Below are 19,823 nucleotides of genomic sequence, written 5' to 3' on the forward strand. Positions count from 1 at the left end.
CATTATCTTCGTAAGAAGTGGCGTTAAGCACGTCGGCTAAATATGCAAGAAATAGGGATGACCATTGCGGGAGACTTCGAGAATAGGTGGGTGTAAATGGAGAAGCAGACTTGGTGTTGTTTATGTGCGGTCTATCTGCAAAAAAAAGTTAACTGAAAAAACACTGGTCTGTGGAATAGGAGGGCAGGTAGCGAATTGATGCAGTGCTCAATCGTCTTGAAGAGCATTCAGCTTCTGTTAAGGACTTCACCGATTGTGTTGGTACTATAGTACTTTGCTTAGGCTGGTTTGATAAACTGTCTGTCTGCATGTTGCAGAGGGACTAGTATTTCATGAGGTCATCAGGCATCCATTTTCCTTCCATTTTCTTGTTTGCAAATTGAGTGCTCATTGTTATTGATGTACCAGAGTGCTCAAGATCGTGATTAAGTTGGAGCCAATATGTTGCATATTTAGATGGGTGCTAGCTTTGTACGTGGAATTGACAGAGTGAGAGGTGATTTAAAGCATTAAGCTGTTGATGCAGAAATCTTTGAAGGATATGAAGGTTTGGTCTTCTCTTTTGGGTTGACCTCGGTTTGTTGGTAGGCCACTGAGCAGGGAGATCAGCGTGTTGATGTGGTCAGTCAAATCCAGGGTCATGGGTGGTTTACATTGGATTGTTAGAGATGTTAAGTAGACAAAGTTGTGGATGTGTCATCTGGAGCTAGTTAATGACTCGCTCTACTGCATGGAGTGCATCAATGAGGTTGAGGAAGGGGTCTTTTTAGAGTTTGGGAAGTTGAAGTCACGCACAAGAGAAGTTGGCGAAATTGTTTTTTCAAAATGACATGTTCATTTTGAAACAGTATTGCTTTCAAAAGTAGGAAAATTCAAGGCAAAGTATGTGTGTGTGTGTAGTATGGAAAGGGGAACAAGTTATAGGTTGGATACACCAGGCAGCATTGGTAATACAACTGAGATCAGGCGTGGAGGAACAAATTACGTCAGCTACAGCTCTGAGAAAAATGGATTGTTGGATTGGTAATTATCCTAAGGTATTCAATTGTCAATTGGGAAAATTAGAGGGTTTAAAAAAAAAAAATTATCCTTCGTAGTAATGTTGAAACCTGAAGTAAATAAAGCGAGGAATATTCCCCTTGACATCAGAATGGTTGGCACCTATTGTGGTGGCTCAAATAGAAGATCTCTCATTAATAATGTGAAGCGACCTCTGGATTTTTTAGCAATGCCATCTATGTTAACACACAGCCTGTCCCTAACCTAAACGAAATGATATCCATGTTAGGGCACGTCAAATGGTTCGAAACCATTGATTTATCATCGAAGTACCATCAAACTAAGTTACATCCATCGTCATGTCATTTGACGCTAATCAACTTAAACGTATGTCATTCGATTTGGCATCTGCCAGTGCAGTGATTCGACGAACAATGAATATTTTATTTGATTGTATACCATGTATTTGGTACTTTCAAGATGACATATTGGTGCAAGGAAATACAGAGGTTTAACATTATCAATTAAACAAGGTCTTGACAATATTACAATAGAAGGGATTAACAGTCAAGGCCAAGAAGTGAGGAATAAAAGTGGATAGTGTCACTTGCATAGGGCATAACAGACAGGACAGGAGTTATGGCACAGGACAAACTGGTTAACAATATAGAAAATGCTAGAAGAGGACTAAGGTATAGGCCAAAAACGCAAGCTTCTTCCTTTCCTTATGATATGTTGACAGATAACAGACTGGACGTGGGAGCCTCAGTTTAGTCCAACATATGCATGGTTGCTCAGACTACTTCCCCGCACCAAAATGTATGCACCGAAATGTATGCAGCAGATAGCACTGCACCCATGTGAACAATTTGATGTATATGCACCATCTGAGACAGATGTATAGAGAAAAACATTCAGAATACAAGTATATGAGCTACTATGCTGGAAGTAAGGGAAAGGTAATGTAATGATGCTATCTATGGTTAAAAACTGGTTTTAAAAACCAACATACTAAAGGTTGAAAATCCTGATAAAGGGGAAATGAGGGCATTTCTGGAAATTGTCATATTTCAGTTGAAATTCACAAAAACTAATTCTGTCAAAACGATGTTCATGTGCTGGTAAAGAAAAAAAATCAATTTGCATACAATAAAATAAGTCAATTCGAATTTGACAATATTAAGGATGAAATCCAGAATGCTCTGCCACTGGGTGTGATTGTTAAACATTTTTAAACTATATTGACAACTGATGCGACTGCTTTTGTTTAGGTGCGGTGCCAAGTCAAATACTAGATATTATCGTTTATCAGTGATTGATTATAAATTTTGCACTACATATATTAAATGATACTGTTAGGGGAAACCACGCCAAAGATGCCAGGTCTATCTTTTTGCCTCTACCTCCTGTATTTTTGATGCTGTGCTGGATTTCGTTTTTGCTGGTTTAGATGCTTTGGGCACTCTGCCACTGCTGATCAGTGCCAGAGTGTAAGTGCTCCCTGTGTAAATTGTTATTCTGATTGAATATACATGTTTGGCATATTTGTATCACCATGAAGTCCGTAGTAAAGTGCACTGGGTGTGCCAGGGCTGGTGATGACAAATGCTACTAGTGGGCCTGCAGCACTGATTGTGCCACCCACAGGAGTAGCCCTAAAATGATGTCTCAGGCCTGACACTGCAGTGCCTGTGTGCAGTTTAGAACTGCCATGTCCTCCTGGTCAGTGTCCCCACTGACCAGGCCTAACCCTTCCCTTTTTGTGCACATCAGTCACCCCTATGGAAGGCCCAAGGTACCCCCCTGGGCAGGGTGCAGTGTATGTAAAAGGTAGAGCATGTACTAGTGCAGGTGACATGCTCTGGTAGTGAATGGCAGCCATTTTCGTTTTTCACTACTGTAAGGCTATCTTGCTCCATAGGTTAACATGGGGGATGCTGGCTACAATGGTTAACAGCATTTCTTCCCATAGGAACAAGATAGGACATAAGTATCTAGTATCCCTGAACTCAGAATTTAATAACATCTTTTAGGAAAGGTTGTTTTTAAATCCTGTGTTTGAGAACAGCACTTTTAGAAAGTTGCTGTTCTCTTGTCTGACCCTTCTGTGTGCCTGGGCCTGTTTGTGTATTGACTGTCTGGTTTGAGAGTGACAGGGGCTGGGGGATTCCCCAGGAGGCTGGATGAGTCAGCACTAGGCTGAATGACTGCAATTGCAACTGGAGTGGTGGGAAGAGTTAGCACCTGGGCTGAATAGGGCTGTGCCTGCTTTCCACAATGCTGGCTCCACCCCCCTGCTGGGCGGCTGAGGACCCTGCCCCTCACTCTGAAAGGAAAGATGCAGCCAGCAAAACAAAGTGCTCAGGATCCACCCAGAACTGGTTTAGACCGGGCTCAGGGCCCACATGCACCAAGAGAACAAAGACTTTAGGGGTATAAGTACAGGACCCCTGACAACTGAAAATTAGATCATCCTGAAAATCAAGAAGGAACCTCTGCCAAGGAGAAAGCTGAAACTGAAGAAGGAAGACTGTCCTGCTGTTGCTCTGCTGGACTGACCTGTTGCTTTGCTGCCAAGGAGAGGGGAAGGACTTTGCTTTGTGCTGTGTCCCCTTGCTTGAAGGAATCTCCAAGGGCCTGAGAAGAGCTGGCTCCCTGTTTTGAAGTCCCAGGAACAAAAGGACTTCACCCCCAGCTTCCCTGAACTCTGCTGAGAGAGTTCTGTCCTTCCTAGAGTGCTTGATCCAGTTGTGGGGCCTCTGGAAGTTGTACCTGAGCTGAGAAGCTTGAAACTAAGCTTGAGTGACTTTTGAACTTGAAAAGTGTCGCATCGCTCGCTTAGCGCATCCCCGACAGTGGGAGAAGATTCCCGCCGCTACGAAGGCCGAGATCGTCGCAGCGCCTTACGCCGCTGCCAGAGCCGTCGCATCCTTCGTTTGCGGGACACACCAGACCGGTGCGGGAGAATCGAACATCGCTGCGAGTATCGTCGCAGAGCCTGTCGTCGCTGGGTGAGAACGCCGCACCGCTTGCTTGCGGACCGCATCACGTCGCTGCGAGCATCGTCGCAGAACCATCGCATCGAGGAGCTGCGAGAGAGAGGATCACCGCTGGACCGCGCATCGTCGCCCCGGAGATCGTCGCAGCCCCTACGAGATCGTCGCATCGTGCCTTTGCGAGAACAGACTTCCTACGGAACCTACGCACCGGAATCCATACAAGTGGCCTTCCTCCCCATACAGACCGGATTCGTCGCAACACGCCCGCTGCTGCAGCGGGGCTGTCGCAAACGCCTCCCCAGGGTCTCAGGAGCAACGCATCGCTTGTTTTCCACCGCACCAGCTTCTGCTTTTGGAACTTTGTTGCAACTAAAAGGTACTGTGAGTAAACGTGACGCAACTGTGAACTTTTCACGCATCGGTAAAGAATTCTATCGCAACCTAAAGAATTATAACGCAACCGTAAGAACTCTTTGGAAACCATATTCTTGAACTGTGTATGTTGGATTTTTGTCGTTTTGGTCTTGTGTAGTTTAGATTAAAATACCTTTATTTTTCTAAACTGTTGTGGAGTCAGTTTGTGGTGTTTTCACTGTGTTACTGTGAGTGTTGGTACAAATACTTTACGCATTGCCTCTGGTTAGCCTAGACTGCTCGTGCCAAGCTACCTAGAGGGTGAGCAGGGGTTATCTCAGAGGGTTATCTCCTTGCCCTGACTAGAAGCAAGGGTCCCTATTTGGACAGTGGTACCTACCTCTGCCAACTAGAGACCCCCAGATCTAACAGATACTCAAAGACATTATTCAGTGACAGCAAGAAACATTGGCTGTTTTATGGGGTGTAAGATATTTCATCACACATGTATGGGGAACATCATTTAAAATCCTGCAATGATCACAAACTTTTGGTACAGTTATTGACTCCAAAAGTATTAGGGCATGCATCACACCGAACTGCCAGATGGGCATCATATATATATTCATGTAATTATGTAGTTAAATTTGAAGGGAAAGATAATGGATATACACACAGTTTACTGAGAATTAAGATGTTAAAGAGACATGAATATGGCCCCAACATGGAACAAGCAGAGGATTAAGGTCTGTTGGCTCCGCAGTGTTAGGAGCAATTACTGAATATGAATAGTATTAGGCATACAAGGATGATGAAGAATTGAATATCTTGGCTAAATTGATTTGTGATTATTTTGGCCAAAGAGTTTCCAGGGCTTAGAGAGTTTTAGAAAGTTAGAATTGAGCTATGTTAAGGTGGAAAATGACACTGTGTGGAATAAGAGTGGAGTTGTGGTTTGTGATAATCAATGTAATAGAAGAATGGAAGGTCAACATGAGTGATGGCAATGAGATAGAGTATTCAGCGGAGGAAAAAGGTACCCATAACAAGAAAAGGAAGATACAATTGCCAAGTAGATACAGAGATAAAGTAATAGACAAACATTTTGGTAATGGCCAATATGTTATGTGCATATGCATATTTGTTTTAAACTGTAATTCTTTATGCAATCTGAAATGTTGTGACAGGAGGATATGTTACACAGAATGTTCTTATTGTGCATTCTATCTGGAATGTATGAAACGTTGTTTCAAGGTGTTGTCAGTTTTATAGAAGGCCACACTGGAGAGCTGTTGAATAAAGCTTCCTTCTTTACTTACAGGCTTGTAAGGAAAGTAATTTACAGCAGTAATCATTCTGGAGTCAAAGGAGATAAGCTACGATGTATATTTTAGACAGATGATGATGTCCAGCCAAGTTAAAGATTTGGCTGCTGAGCAGTCCGATAAGTTGGTGCCAATACTGTATGCGATTGTACATGCAGATGCTGCATTAGTCGGACATCCCTTACTCCCAGCCACCAACCCATCCTTATTTACCCTCACATGTGTGGATAAGATATGGGGTAAAACCAGTGCAAACCAGGCTGTCTTCGTCTTTTCCTGCGATCAGTACTGAGGGATGCCTATAGGACTATTGCTATGACTGTTTTTTTATGGTGGCTTTCAAACTGTAGCCTTTGTTGCTCATATAGTTGACACTATGCCTGCAACAGGCAGTCACTAATAAAGGTGCCCGCTAGAGGCGTAAATATGATTTTTACTTTTTATTGTATTTATAAAGCGCAAACTAACAGTTGAACATCTAGCACGCATTATCTCAGGCCATAATCCTAATATTCTACAATTATGTTGGGCCTACACTAGACCTACTATCCCTACCTGGTAGCTAAAACCAGAATCGCTAGAGTACCAAGTATTTCGGGAAACAGCCAGTCAAAATACTCCAGTACTTTACTGGCAATGCTGCTATGGCCTCCTCACCCCAACTGGAGTGGAATGCCTTTAAGGCAGTGCTCTGTGGCCAGAGCCTAGCAGAGTCGAAGGGGATCAGAGACACCCTATTGGCAGAAGTTTTGACTGCTGAACATGATCCGAGGGAAGTAGAAAGCCAGAGACCAAGGCGCCCAGAACTACAACCTGTAGCGACTCAGATATAACGGCTTCAATGCTTCGACTTTAAACAATATATGGATAGGACGAATGCTGAGCGTGACAAGTCAGGTTCTCTTATGGCCTGGCTAGCTAACTCGCCAAACCATAGTGGAAATTAACAGCAGGGGAAGGGAGCACATATGTACCAGGATGAAATTAATTACCTCTTTGACCACTATTACTCGACCCTGTACAAAAGTGTCACCATATCTGACATCACGGCAACAGTGGCATTCCTTGGGGCACTGCACCTTCCGCGCCTTGAAGAGGAGGCAGAGGAGTTGGGTGGTGACATTACTCCACACGAGATAACTACAGTGTGCTGTTAACATGGCAAGCAACAAGACCCCGGGAACAGCTGGATTCCCAGCGGAGTTTTAGGCTACCTAGTCTGCGGAATTAACACCCAGACTGGTAATGTGCAAGCTGTGGCCAAGAACTTCGGGTGTCAGCCAGACACCACTAGGGTGGTGCTCAGTCTCCATCCTAAAACCAGGGAAACTGGCACATGAGTGCACAACATATAGGCCACTGTGGATGTTAAACGTAGATTATAAGATCTTAAGTAGGATACTGGCGACCAGACTTTTACCCTTAATGCCCAAATTGATTCATCCACATCAATCGGGATTCATTCCAGTACAAAATACAGCTGTCAATATCCGAAGGCTACTGGCCATACTAGCAGCCGGAGACTACGATCGAGCAAGTGCTGCAGTGTTCGCTGTTGAAATTGAAAAGGCATTCGACAGCTTGGAATGGCACTAACTATATGAAGAAAAATTACAGATGGATCTGGGCGGAAACTTTCTCGCATGGACAAGACTGCTTTATACGGATGCAACTGCTCGAGTCTGTACGGGGAGGGTCATATCTGCAAGATATTTAGTGGGACACGACAAGGATGCCCCTGACAAGGATGCCCCTGTCTCCCCTGTTCTTCGTGCTGGGTCTGGAGCCTTTGGCTGCCTATTTAAGATTAGGACGGGTCGCTCAGGGATTACAAATCAGGCGGTACCATAATCGCATAGCACTCTCTGCAGACTACCTACTAATCTTCGTACATAATTTAGGGGAGGATTTGACAGAGCCAGAGCCATGTTGGGGGACTCTTAACTTCTATCTGGCTTAAAAGTAAACTGGCAGAAATTCAGGTTATTCCCCACTGTACCACACAGAGACCCACCGGAGGAGGGATTCACTCAGCTGCAGTGGGAATCCGCTGTTTGGCTTACCTGGGGGTCTAGATTTACCAGGAATGTGCTGATCTTTTGGACGGCAATGTGGGACAGGCGGTACGATCCCCCCGCTCCCATATGGATTTTTAGAAAAGCCTACTGCTCTCTGTAGCAGGCTGAATAGTGCTTTTAAAGATGGTGGCTCTTCCCCACCTCCTCTATTTCTTTGACACACTCCCGGTATGGATACCACAAGCAATATTTAGAAACCTTGACTCTTTTAATACTGCCTTTAGCTGGGGAGCGGGATGCAGACAAGTAGCACGGACTACGGTGCAGTGATCATCAGTGAAGGGAGGGCTAGCAGCCCCTGACTTTGAGATTTATTTCATGGTGGCCAAGCTACAATGGCTCCTCCAGTGGCTGGCGAGCAGAGGGGACTGGACTAAGAAGCTAGGCCCCCTTTGCAGCAACACTTTCCAACCTCACGAAGGTATTGCTGAGAGTAAAACACACCTCTACCAGCGATACCCAGGTATTTCAGTTGATGTCATCTGTTTTTTTGTAAAAACCTATTCCCACACCTAGCAAAGTTTCATATTCTCCCGAACTACCTCTATCTACTGAAAGACCTGCCAATTACATGAACTGGGGTGTGTGGGGTGGATGGGGGGACTCAACAGTTGGACTGAAGCGGGGCAACAATGATGGGGAACCTCTTTTGGGTTAATCAGAGCGGCTTCCCTTATGAGTAGTTCCGAGCAGAATTTGATCTGCTGCAGGGACATCTGCTCCTACATAGGGAGGTCACAGGGGCACTAAGGAAACACTGGCTCCTCTGAACCCCACACACTTGAGTACTATCAATATATAGAAACCTCTACAGATACCATTAAGCACGCCAAGATCAACGCCCTACTCAAAAAAAAACACAGCGGACCCAAAGGACCTCAAGAACATCCGTCCCTTCTCCTTGCTTCCATTCCCGGAGAAAGTCATCGAGAAGGTCGTCAATAGGCAACTCGAGGAGAACAACATCCTGGACCAGTCCCAATCTAGATTCCGCAGCAATCACAGCACCGAAACCGCCCTCATTGCTGCCACAGACATCAGGACCCTACTGGACTGCGGCAAAACGTGACCCTCATCCTCCTGGACCTCTCGGCCGCCTTCAACACCGTCTGCCACCACACCCTAGGCACACGCCTACACGATGCAGGAATACGCGACGAAGCCCTCGACTGGACCACCTCCTTCCTCCCCGACAGAACCCAGAGGGTTCGCCCCCCATTCCGTTCTGAAGCCACCAAGGTCATCTGCGGCGTGCCCCAAGGATCATCCCTCGGCCCTACCCTTTCCAACGTTTACATGGCACGGCTCACCAACATCGTTCCCTTGCACAACCTCAACATAGTCTCCTACGCCCACGACACTCGGCTGATCCTCTCACTCACCAAGAACCCCGCCACCGCCAAAACCAACCTCCACGGAGGAATGAAGGCCGTCGCCTACTGGATGCAGAATAGCCGCCTGAAACTTAACTCGGACAAGACAGAGGTCCTCATCCTTGGCTCCACCCCCTCCGTCTGGGACGACTCTTGGTGGCCAGCCGCCCAGGGAGCTTCACCCACACCCACCAACCACGCATGCAACCTGGAGTTCAACCGGGGGTTCGTCCTGGAGTCATCGCTCTCAATGACCCAGCCAGTCAACGCAGTCTTCTCCTTCTGCTTCAACACCCTCCGCATGCTCTGCAAGATCTACAGATGGATCCCCACCGGAATCAGAAGGACGGTCACCCAGGCCCTCGTCAGCAACAGACTAGACTACACCAACGCCCTCTACGCAGGAACCACGGCCAAACTCCAGAAAAGACTCCAACAAATACAGAACGCCTCATCCTCGACATACCCTGCTACACCCACATCACCGCCCACCTGAAAGACCTGCATTGGCTCCCAGACAACAAGAGGATCACCTTCAATCTCCACACCCACGCTCACAAAGTACTCCACAACGCCGGACCAGCGTACCTCAACAAACATCTCACCTTCTACAACCCAAACCGTCAGCTTCATTCCGCCGAACTCGCCCTCGCCACCACCCCACGCATCCACAGGACCTCAACCGGCTGCAGATCCTTCTCCTAGCTCGCCCCCAAGACATGGAACACCCTACCCACTCAGTCGCGACAAACCCAGGACCTGTAGACCTTCAGGAGACTTCTCAAAACCTGGCTGTTCGAGCAGTAGCTGCACCCCCCTGCCCCCCAGCGCCTGGAGACCCTCACGGGTGATTAGTGTGCTCTACAAATGATTGATTAAGATGGTCTCAAGCCTATACAGAGCAATACGAGTAGACATCCAACAACCACTAGAACACCTGAGATCACAATGGGAAGAGGATCTGGGAATGCCTGTTACTGCCAAGGACTGGGACAGTATTCTAGAGAGTAGGTCTCCAGGAAAGCATGCTTTATATTAATCAATTATGTCCTCCATAGGGCACATCTTACCCCGGAATGGATGGGTAGCTATGTCCATCAGGCAGATGCGGCCTGTCCACGGTGGTGGAAGAGGAGAGCTCATATCCTACATATGTTTTGGTCCTGCCACTCACTGCACAAGAGGAGGTGATAACTAGGATTGAAGCAGCCATTGAGAAAGAAACTCCTTACTCACTGAGCCACTGCCTCCTGGGTTGGTTTCCTCACACGTCCAAAACCAGTCCTGAGTAAATTTCAAGACTTGGCGTGTATCCTGGCCAAGCATGAGATCACCAGAAATTGGAAGTTGCAGAAGGGCCCTATATAATTACACGGAAAAGGGAAATGGAGAGGTTGGCGGGTTGCGAAAAGAGATTACTTCTGAGAGAGGCTAGACGTGGGATAGGCACTGTAGACATAGCCTGTGCTTGGGAAGCACGGGTGTATAGCTTCTCCACCCCTGAGCCAGACACTCCCATGGCTTCTTTGGCACTGTCACCCAGACTGCCACCGAGCTGAGGCACATTGTGGTCTACTATATACATCGGACGTTTTATTCTGTCTGACTTTAGATGCAAAGGTCCTGCAGAGATGTTCACCCACTGCCCAGTCCCCCACCTTTGTGTACTCAGCTACAACATTCTGTTCTTACAACTATGTACTGACTCTTGAGGGGGGTGGGAATTGTTTGTTGTCCTCTGTGTTCTGATGAGACCCTCCATTACAAGTAACTTCTGGAATGTGCACGAATACCATGATGACAGGGTTGATTGGTTGCAAAAACCCAATAAAATGTGTTTAAAAGAAATGTAAAGTGCAAACTACTACCAAGAGACTTTCAGGTGCTAACAGCCTGATAGGAGAGGTGTTTTGACCGGAAGGTGTTACAGATAAAAATCCAATAACTTATTACTGATAAGTTCCTATAGAGTAAAAAGCCATGTTTTGAGGGCCTTCTTGAATGGAAGCAGTTAGGAGGAATTTTTAAATTGTCTGGAAGTGTGTTCCACAGTTTAGCGGTAGTGGTAATAAAACATCAGCCTCCCCAGTATGATAACCGAAATCTAGGAACTTCGACAAGGTTGGCGGTAGAGGAGTGAAAAGTTCTAGATGGAGCATACCAGTGGAACCGTTTTTTTAAGTACTCAGGGCCTGAACGCACTGTTTCTTCATAGAGAACCAGTGGAGGGAGACAAGTGCCTGCTTGTCAGACTGATGCCTGAGAGTCCCTACCAAAAGTAGAGCAGCAGCATTCAGGAAAACCTGGTCAGTGCAATAGGCAAATTTATAAAGGAGACCACTGTTTTTGGAGATCATTAGGTATAAATGGGATGATTTTCCTGAATATTTTTAGGGTGTAAAAGGTGTAGGAAGTGGTGGCATTAGCCTGGTGCTTAAACGATAGAGCCAACTTGAAGATTATTCCCAGGTTATTTGCTTTGGTGACAGGTGTTGGGAGCATGCTAAATTTGTGGGCCACCAATTAGGTGACCAAAAGGAGGTGTTCGGGTCACAAGAGAAGGACCTCTGTATTACGTGAGTTAAATTTCAGGCAGTTGTGCAACATCATCCTCCTGATATGTTGCATACAGTTATGAAATCTGGCTGCTGTATCCTGAATGCTACTGGTCGTATGCATAGGACACCATAGCAAAGCTGAAAGACTTAGTGAGGCTTGCCAGGTGGGTAACAAACAAGTTAAAAATGGAAGGGCTGACCGAAGAACCTGGAAGAAAACACATGGTGAGCGAAAGGGAAGTGAAGCAAATTTGCCAGGTTTAACAGACTGCTCTCGTTCCAGGAGGAAAGATTTCAGAAAAGAGAGAGCTAAACCTATGATACCAAACAGGTGGAGACAGTCATATCCAACAGATGGAGACGGTCAATCAATAAGCTATGGTTGAACATGTCGAAAGATGCAGAGAGGTCGAATAGAATTAATGAAGTGTTACCTCCTTTATCAACCGTGCATCTGGTCTCCTCCGTGGCGGTGATCAGAGCCAGCTCCGTGCTGTGCTCACTCTTGAAACAGTACTGAGTCGGGTCCAGAGGGTGATTTTGATTGATGAAGGTGGTGAGTTCCTGATTCGTTACCTTCTCAATTATTTTTTCTAGGAATGGGAGACTGGAAATGGGGCGGTAGTTACTAGGAATGGAGGTATTGAGGTTAGATTTTTTTTAAGAGCAGAAGGATGGGAGAATTTCCCAAGAAATGGAAAAAAGATTGTTTTAAAAATGAGATTAAACAAGTTGGTAAGATGCTCGGCTATGATCTGAGGAGCTAAGTGAATTGTTCTTGGTGGGCATTGATCTGACAGCAATCCACACTTTGCCACAAGAAGAAATTTGAGGACTTGTTCCGGCGTAATAGGTGAGAAGGAAGATAAGGTGGCAGAGTTGGCCTCGGAGACACACTTTAGAGGGCGCTGATCGCTGTTGATCCGATTGCCATAGGTAGACAGGTTTAAAGACAATCCTCATATTTTGATTCACTGAGAATGCGTCATAGATGTTGCAAACTTTATCCTGAAAGAAGGAAGCTAATCGATTACAGAACACTTGATCGACGGAGGAGTTGTTTTTATCCTGGAGTTTAGTTAGTTTCTAAACTGTGGCAAATAATTCTTTGAAAGTATTTTATGCCTACTTTCGGTACTTACATTTTGCTCTTTATAGGTTATCATTTGTCTGCATGTTTCCTTCTCTGAGGTATCATACTTTCGTCTCAATCTCCGTTTTTGCCGATGGCAGCATTGTTTCAGAGTTCTTCCGAGAACCAAGGCTCGGAGAGGGTAACAATGTGATCACAGCATGTTTTTACAGGCACTAGGATCTTTACTACAGAATCGATCTAGGCATGATAGTCAGAGGAGGAGGGCTCTGGATCGCTGCCAATAATGTGCCTATTGTACTGTGTTACATTAGACAGTGTCAATGGTATGCCAAAGGTGTCACAAGTTTTACTCTAAAGGTGAATCCGGCATAAAAGATGCAGTAGGTAGTATTAGGTTAAAAACTGCCAAATGGTCGGACCATGAGAGTTGAACTGAGCTGACAGGGTGCCAAAATTATCTGTGAAAATGCCGTCGAGCTGCATGGGTAGGGCCCTTGGGTACTGTTCAAGGCCTATACTGTTCATTAGGTCTATGAGATAATTCGAATCCTTGTCTAAGATATTGTGAATGTTAAAATCTCCAAGAAAGGAGTAGTTTGAGAAATTAACCTTTCATTCCATAAGTTGACAAATAGCTTGGGTGAAGCTCTGGGGCCAGAGGGCAGTAAATAAAGAGACCATTAAAAAAGTCATTAATGCTAAGTTCCATTTTGAAGGAAAATGCTTCCCATTCAAATGTAGGTATAAGTGCGGAAAAGGTCGACCTAAAATAGTCACAGTAAACAATCACTAGACCTCTGCCTCTTTTCCCCTCATGGTCCTGCCTGGCAATGGAAAAACCGCCCGGGACTGCAGAGACCAAATCTTGCTAGACGAAGCATAAGGCAATGTCAAGTGTGTGGGTTTCCAGGCATTCTGCAACCTCGAATTTGTTTTTTACAAGTGAACGAGCGTTGATTAACATGCAGTACCAAATATGTGATTGGTCTATTCAATCAGACGTGGGGAGCATGGGAGGCTGCATTGATCTCACCTTAAAGTTGGTTAAGGAAAGATTACACCAGGGTCAACTCTGTGGGGCCTCACCACCGTTACAACTAAGGGATGGGCCAGGGCGGCACTTACATATGGGATTTAATCCAAGGAGTTAATTCTCTTAGTAGCAAATTATTTTGCTGGGTTGTGAGGTAGAACAGGCAGGGGGGCTGGCACTGAGCAGGGTCCGAGCGCAAACCAGCCCAGATGGTCTTGCCTCTGGTGCGCCTTCAGCTCGACATCGCCGTGGACGCGATGTAGAGCAATTTTTGTAGCCCGGCATCGGGCAACATGGCAGTCAGCGGTATACGTCGCTTGTGCAAGGGGAAACCGTGTGGGGGAAAAAAACATTTAACAAGGGTCCAGCAACCCCTATTACACTTCCTAAGCTACTGTGGGAAGCAAAACTACTGGTAACCAAAGGCAAACTAAATAAAATATGAGAAACACTAAAAACAAAAAACGGGCCACTGCCCCTAATTTTGACGGCCAGGTGCGGTTCAGGAGCCAGGCATCTCCTGTTAAGAGTGCGCTTGTCCTTACAAACTAATGGTATGGACTGAAAGTAACTGATCAAATCTGCCTCCAGTCATAACACACTTTCCAAAAATCATTTTTATGTTGTTGGTCATATCCAAGATTTTTCTGTGCACCTTCATAGGTACAGAGCCACCCTTCCCAGTGTTACAGTGTTATATGACTGCATGTAATGGACCTCTTTCAAAAGTGGCACAGGTGGTGAAAAACGAGGGGTAGAAAGGCTGCACCTAGTGATTGCAAGTGCTTAGACTATTTGCAAGTACTCCACCCCTCACTTTTTGTTCTCTTTGATGTACTCAACGGGTGACCGAATACTGCAATGGAGTCAATTATGGAATCAATTCCAGTAACGTTACTTCCGCTTTCTTAGTAAACCTTTGCCTTCAGTCTTCGTTTCCTCTCAAGTGAGCTCCGTGACTGGTGAGATTCCATACCACCTATGGTTACTATAATGAAACACTGTGGGTAGGGTATTCACTATTTTCATTGTATTTGCTTGCATTAAGTTGATCCTCTTCCCAAAGATACTCAGAGTTCGACCCTTTTGCCCAGTATCATGGTAGATGGCACCACAGGATTCCTATGCAGTTTGTTTATTAAAATACATTTTTTTAAAAGTCAGAAGTTGGTTGATCTCTTTGGTATGCTTGTCCAAATTTGTCACTTTGCACTTATTCACAAGCCTTGTGGCAATGAAAGGAGTCAGGGGCATCGTGGATGGATTGATGGAATGGAGAAAGAATGAATGAGGGACGAAAAAATGAATGCATGTAAGAATATTAAGATGAAATAATGGATATTTATGGGTGAATGGAAGAGTGAAGGGATTAATAGATAGATGCTCAGATGAAAGAGAAAGGGGTACCTCTCCTAGGGAGGGGGTCAGCTCACTTGTTTTGTGTCAGAGCTTTTATTTCAAAGTGGGGAATGCTTCCATTTTCTGGTATCCCCTTGACAGGAGTCAACATTGTGGTTTTGAGAAGATGTTACCTCTTTTTCAATATAAGTTTTAGGATGAATTTCCGCTTCACAGAGCAACTGGGGTGAACCTTAAAATCACATAGCAGTGCTCCTGCTTAGAAATAATAAGTAAACATAACTCTTTAGAAGATTCTTCTATTAGTGCATGTAAACAGGAAGTGCCATCTAGGAGGGAATATCCTGGTGTTGGAGCCATTGCACCTTCCCCCGGAATCAATCATTCCATTACAATGATCACCTTCAGTGCATCAGTCGAAGATGATGGCCAAGAAGGTTTCAGAGGTTTTTGTGAGCAACCTTTAGGCTACAATTAAGGGAATAATATACCTCATCAGAAGAAAATGTTCATTGATTTAACATCAATGTGTTAATCCTTCTGGTTTTTACATCAAAAGGGGTATCCTGATAAAATTAGCTACTAAGGAGGGGCCCTCTGTTAAATGCATAAACAAGTGCTCCTTCACCTGTCATTCAGAGTCTTATAGAAGAAAGACAGGCAAATGGAGCTACCCTTTGGCATATGGAGTGGCTGGAGGTGATTAATACATTATTTAACAGAATTGGCAACTGAAACCTATTTAGGTTGCTAGGAGTGCATGGTCTCAATCAAGGCTGCCTTTTTACTTCAAATGCTTCCTCCATTATTATCGACAGAATGGAAATGTTACTGAAATTATTTTTCCCCTTGCTCAGGACCTAACCACAGGCTCCAGGTAAGGCTTGCACCTACAGTTTAGTATAGGGTTTGAATGTCATTAATGTTGAAATTACTCATATGGTGAACCTGCTTTTCATAGAATTCTGGAAAGGTAGCAGCTATCAAAACATGCATTAGGAATTTTAGCTATAGTGGCAACTTGCATGCATGAAATTCACGGTCACCTTATTGGCATATGTTTGGAGTGAAAAATGAGGAACAGACATTACTATACTAAAAAGCATGCATGTTAATGCTGCTTACTTATGTGTGTGATGTTACCATGACTCTCAGTCTGAAAACACGAAAAGATTCAAGTACGTGAACCTATGAAATAGCCAATGATGGGGAACTCTCGTGTATCAAATGGTTGTCAAATCGAAAACACCAAGATTGGGCAGATGTCACTTATATGGCCCTGGGAAGAAAGTAGGATACAAAGCCTGTATCGGATAATTTTAGCTGACCAAAGGGGCAGTCAGTCTATAAAATGAGAGGCACCCACCAAGAGCTACATAGTGGTAGCGCTAATTGATAACCCTACTGGACCATACGACGCTCAAGCCTTAGACACGCTTGATAATCTGAATGTTTCACAGCAGTGCGAGTACTCATTTCTATTACAAAATCTGCTTCATGTCCAGCCTCTGATACCACAATAACCCAGCCTCCTTTATATAGTAGGTAATATTAACAAAAGATTTTGATAGTTGCATTTTTCCAGATTATATAAACATACCAAATTACATGATTACATAAAACTGATCTTACCTTTCCGGGTATTCTCAGTCACATCTACCCCAAATTGTATGATATCACCAGAGAGGACTTCGCATGGTGGACTTTCCTCAGATCCACGACTCAATCGTTGACTGTTTATAAAGGTTCCGTTACTACTTTTAGTGTCTTGTAGATAAAACTGGGAGGAAAAAAAACGTTTTTTACACCAATGTATTCAGAGAAAAGAATGAAAACTTACAGAAAAAACACATTATATTTGGTACAAGAAGCTGTTAAGCCACGTTTGTACTATTTCTGGGACATTGGGCTCATGGATGTTCCAAATGTTAACAGCAAATCAGTCTGCGGTGTCTACATGAAAACAAAGTCAAGTTAAAAAACCCTCTACATAACCTCATCCCAGTTTTGAGAAACCTTTCTACAGTGAAAGGTGGAGAAAAATAGGTATTCCACCATTTGCATTATTTATGCCTTTTATTAAGAAATACACTTTCTACAACTCCTGAGGCAGAAAAGTACTGAACTGAATCATTTAACAAAATACTGCAAAAAGCTACCAGAATTAGCCTTGTTTGAAGAGAAATGAACTAAAGAAAATACAAATAGGGGATGATGTGAGCTGACGGAGAGCAGTCTGCTCAACAATAAGATTTAACAGAATGTACATTAGATTCTAAAGCTTTCCAAATAATACGTTGAGCACAACAGTGCCACTACAGATGTCATATTGGTTCTGACAAACAAATAACACTACGTGTACCTCATGGCAGATTGTGGTCACAACAGACCCACTATTGATTGAGTATGGGTTCTAGTAAACTAATAATTCTTCTCTCCAATGGTGGATTGTGGTCACAAAAGTGCCACTGATGAGGTATGTATGGGCTCTGTTAAATGACATCAATTGCAACTAATGGTGGGAATGACGTGGAGACGTTAAACTAGAATCCTTTTTCAAAGCTAAGCCAGCAGTCGGTGCAAAAACATAATTCATATTCCCATTACATTGAATTCATAATCAAAGCTGGAAGCAGTACATCATATCAGTGAGACTTTGTTAAATGTCATCAGGTCATTGCATGAAAAAATGAGGAGATGAATGGCTAACTAAAGAGTAATATACTGATGTACACGATGAGACACTTTGAAATATTTTGAAATACTACACAATCACATTACTCTAGGATTGCTGTGCTGAAAACGATTGTGTTTTCCGTGGGTTCTGCCAATCCGTTTCCTTTTAAACAGTTTCAAATTTTCCTGAACTTTGTTTTACAGACCGAGAGATTACTGGCAAAATTAGGGGCCGAAAATGAAACCTTTTTTAGGTTTCGCCTCGCCGAAAGCTGCGTAGCAGACTTTCGCGCAGAGCGAAAACTTTTGAGAAGAGTATGGTGCCTTTGTCACGCCTCTCACTTCCATTGGCTAGCTCCATAAATGGAGGATAGCCATTGGAAGTGAGATCTGTCTGTCATGGTTCGAGGCGATTCGTGGGCGTTCCTGCGATGTTTTTCTCATCCTGCCCCTTTTCTCACGTCATGCGGCTGTGGGCGTGTGTGTTTTTTTTTTGTAAAGCTTTGTTTTCGCCATTTCGGAAGTGTCCTTTGCAGGGGTGGGTTGCGCGATGTCCCGCTGTCCGTTCCCGCCCCCCTCCCGCTGTCCGTGTGCCCGTTAACCCGCCCCCCTCCCACTCTCGTACCAGCGACCAAACATGCAGTAAGAGTCTAAATGTGTTTACAGAGTGGTGCACACACCCTCGGGCCCTGCGCTGCAGTGAATGTGTTTACAGAGGGGTGCACACATGGTCTCCGCGCTAGCGTGAATGCTTTTAGAGAGGGGTGCACACTGCAGCCTCTGGGTATGTGCTCGCGAAAATGTGTTTTGGGAGGATCACGCACAGCCTGGGTCTCTGTGCAGCACACCACTTGTCTCGTTGCTTCTTTTGATGTATCTATGTAGATTGCTGCGCACAAACACTGGCTCTAGCTTCTGTGAACGCCCCGCAGAGACGCAGCGCAGCCATTCTCGTGACTTAAGGGCTAGAACGGCCGACTCTGAAGCTGGGGATCCGCGTTCGAGTCTTGGCAGCCTTGACATCCTGTGTTTCTGGACAAATCACTTTCTACCCCTGCCTAAAAATGAATGTGTCCGTCCGTAATGCAACTGGTGCTCACGTACAGCGCACTGATACTTTCGGGTCGAGTTTGCGCTATATAAAACGGCAAAATAATCACAATGTGTACTCGTGTGCATAGTACAACCCTGCTCACCGCTTTTGTGGATGTCCATGATGACATGTCCGGCAGGTTTTCTATGTCTGCATTTTGCTCACACATAGATATGCCTCTTTCGTCTGCACCAGCCTATCAATGATGTGTGGTCATTTCTACATGACCTCGAACACCACCCCTCCCGAGTGTCATCTACCACGACCCCCTAAGCCCCTTTCACCCATCCCTTCACTCTTGTCTCGGCTCTATACTTGCCAAACCTTCATTCCAAGAAGCCTTCCAGTTACCCCAATCTCTCAGTCCACCTCCCCTTCATTTCCTCCTCCCTGCCTCTCCTGAGTCCGTCTTCTCCTCTGGTGCCCCTTCTTCCCACCATCAGTTCAGGACCCTTCGCCTCACCTACCCCTCCATCACTCCACACAGACCCTCGCTGCATCCCGTCTGTTATTCAGCTCCAGCCCCTGCCGAGCCTCAGCCAGGTTCCCTTCCAACCCTCTCATCCTATCCTTCTCACATCTCCTTCACTTCGTCCCTCCTTCTCTCCACTACCCGGTTTCACTCAGCCATTTTTCCCTCTGCAGCCAGCTTGTCCGGCCCCCTTCCTTCAGCTCTCCTTCCGTTTCTTCTCTTCATCTCCTCCCTCGTCTCCCCCCTTCCATTCCGGCCCCTTCCCTTCGTACCCACTTCCTACGACCCTCCCTATCCCTACACCCAATAACTCTATCCCTCCCTCGTCCTTGTATACCACGTCCACCATCCGTCCTTGGCGCCCCACCCCCCTCCCTACGACCCCCTCGTCCCTCCTTCACCCCATCT

General features: G+C 45.2%; 1 protein-coding gene across 8 annotated transcripts in view; it reads right to left on the reverse strand.

Moving 5' to 3' along the window:
* SLMAP (sarcolemma associated protein) overlaps positions 1-19,823 on the reverse strand; it is a 1,084,481-nt gene that overhangs the window by 861,999 nt on the left and 202,659 nt on the right. For all 8 annotated transcript variants that reach the window (XM_078661565.1, XM_078661566.1, XM_078661561.1 and 5 more), the window contains exon 2: positions 16,807-16,954. In XM_078661565.1, the coding sequence (XP_078517691.1) occupies positions 16,807-16,954 (148 nt within the window). The remainder of the gene's footprint in view (positions 1-16,806; positions 16,955-19,823) is intronic.

The sequence above is a fragment of the Lissotriton helveticus genome, chromosome 9 (assembly GCF_964261635.1).
Source record: "Lissotriton helveticus chromosome 9, aLisHel1.1, whole genome shotgun sequence".
Classification (NCBI taxonomy): domain Eukaryota; kingdom Metazoa; phylum Chordata; class Amphibia; order Caudata; family Salamandridae; genus Lissotriton; species Lissotriton helveticus.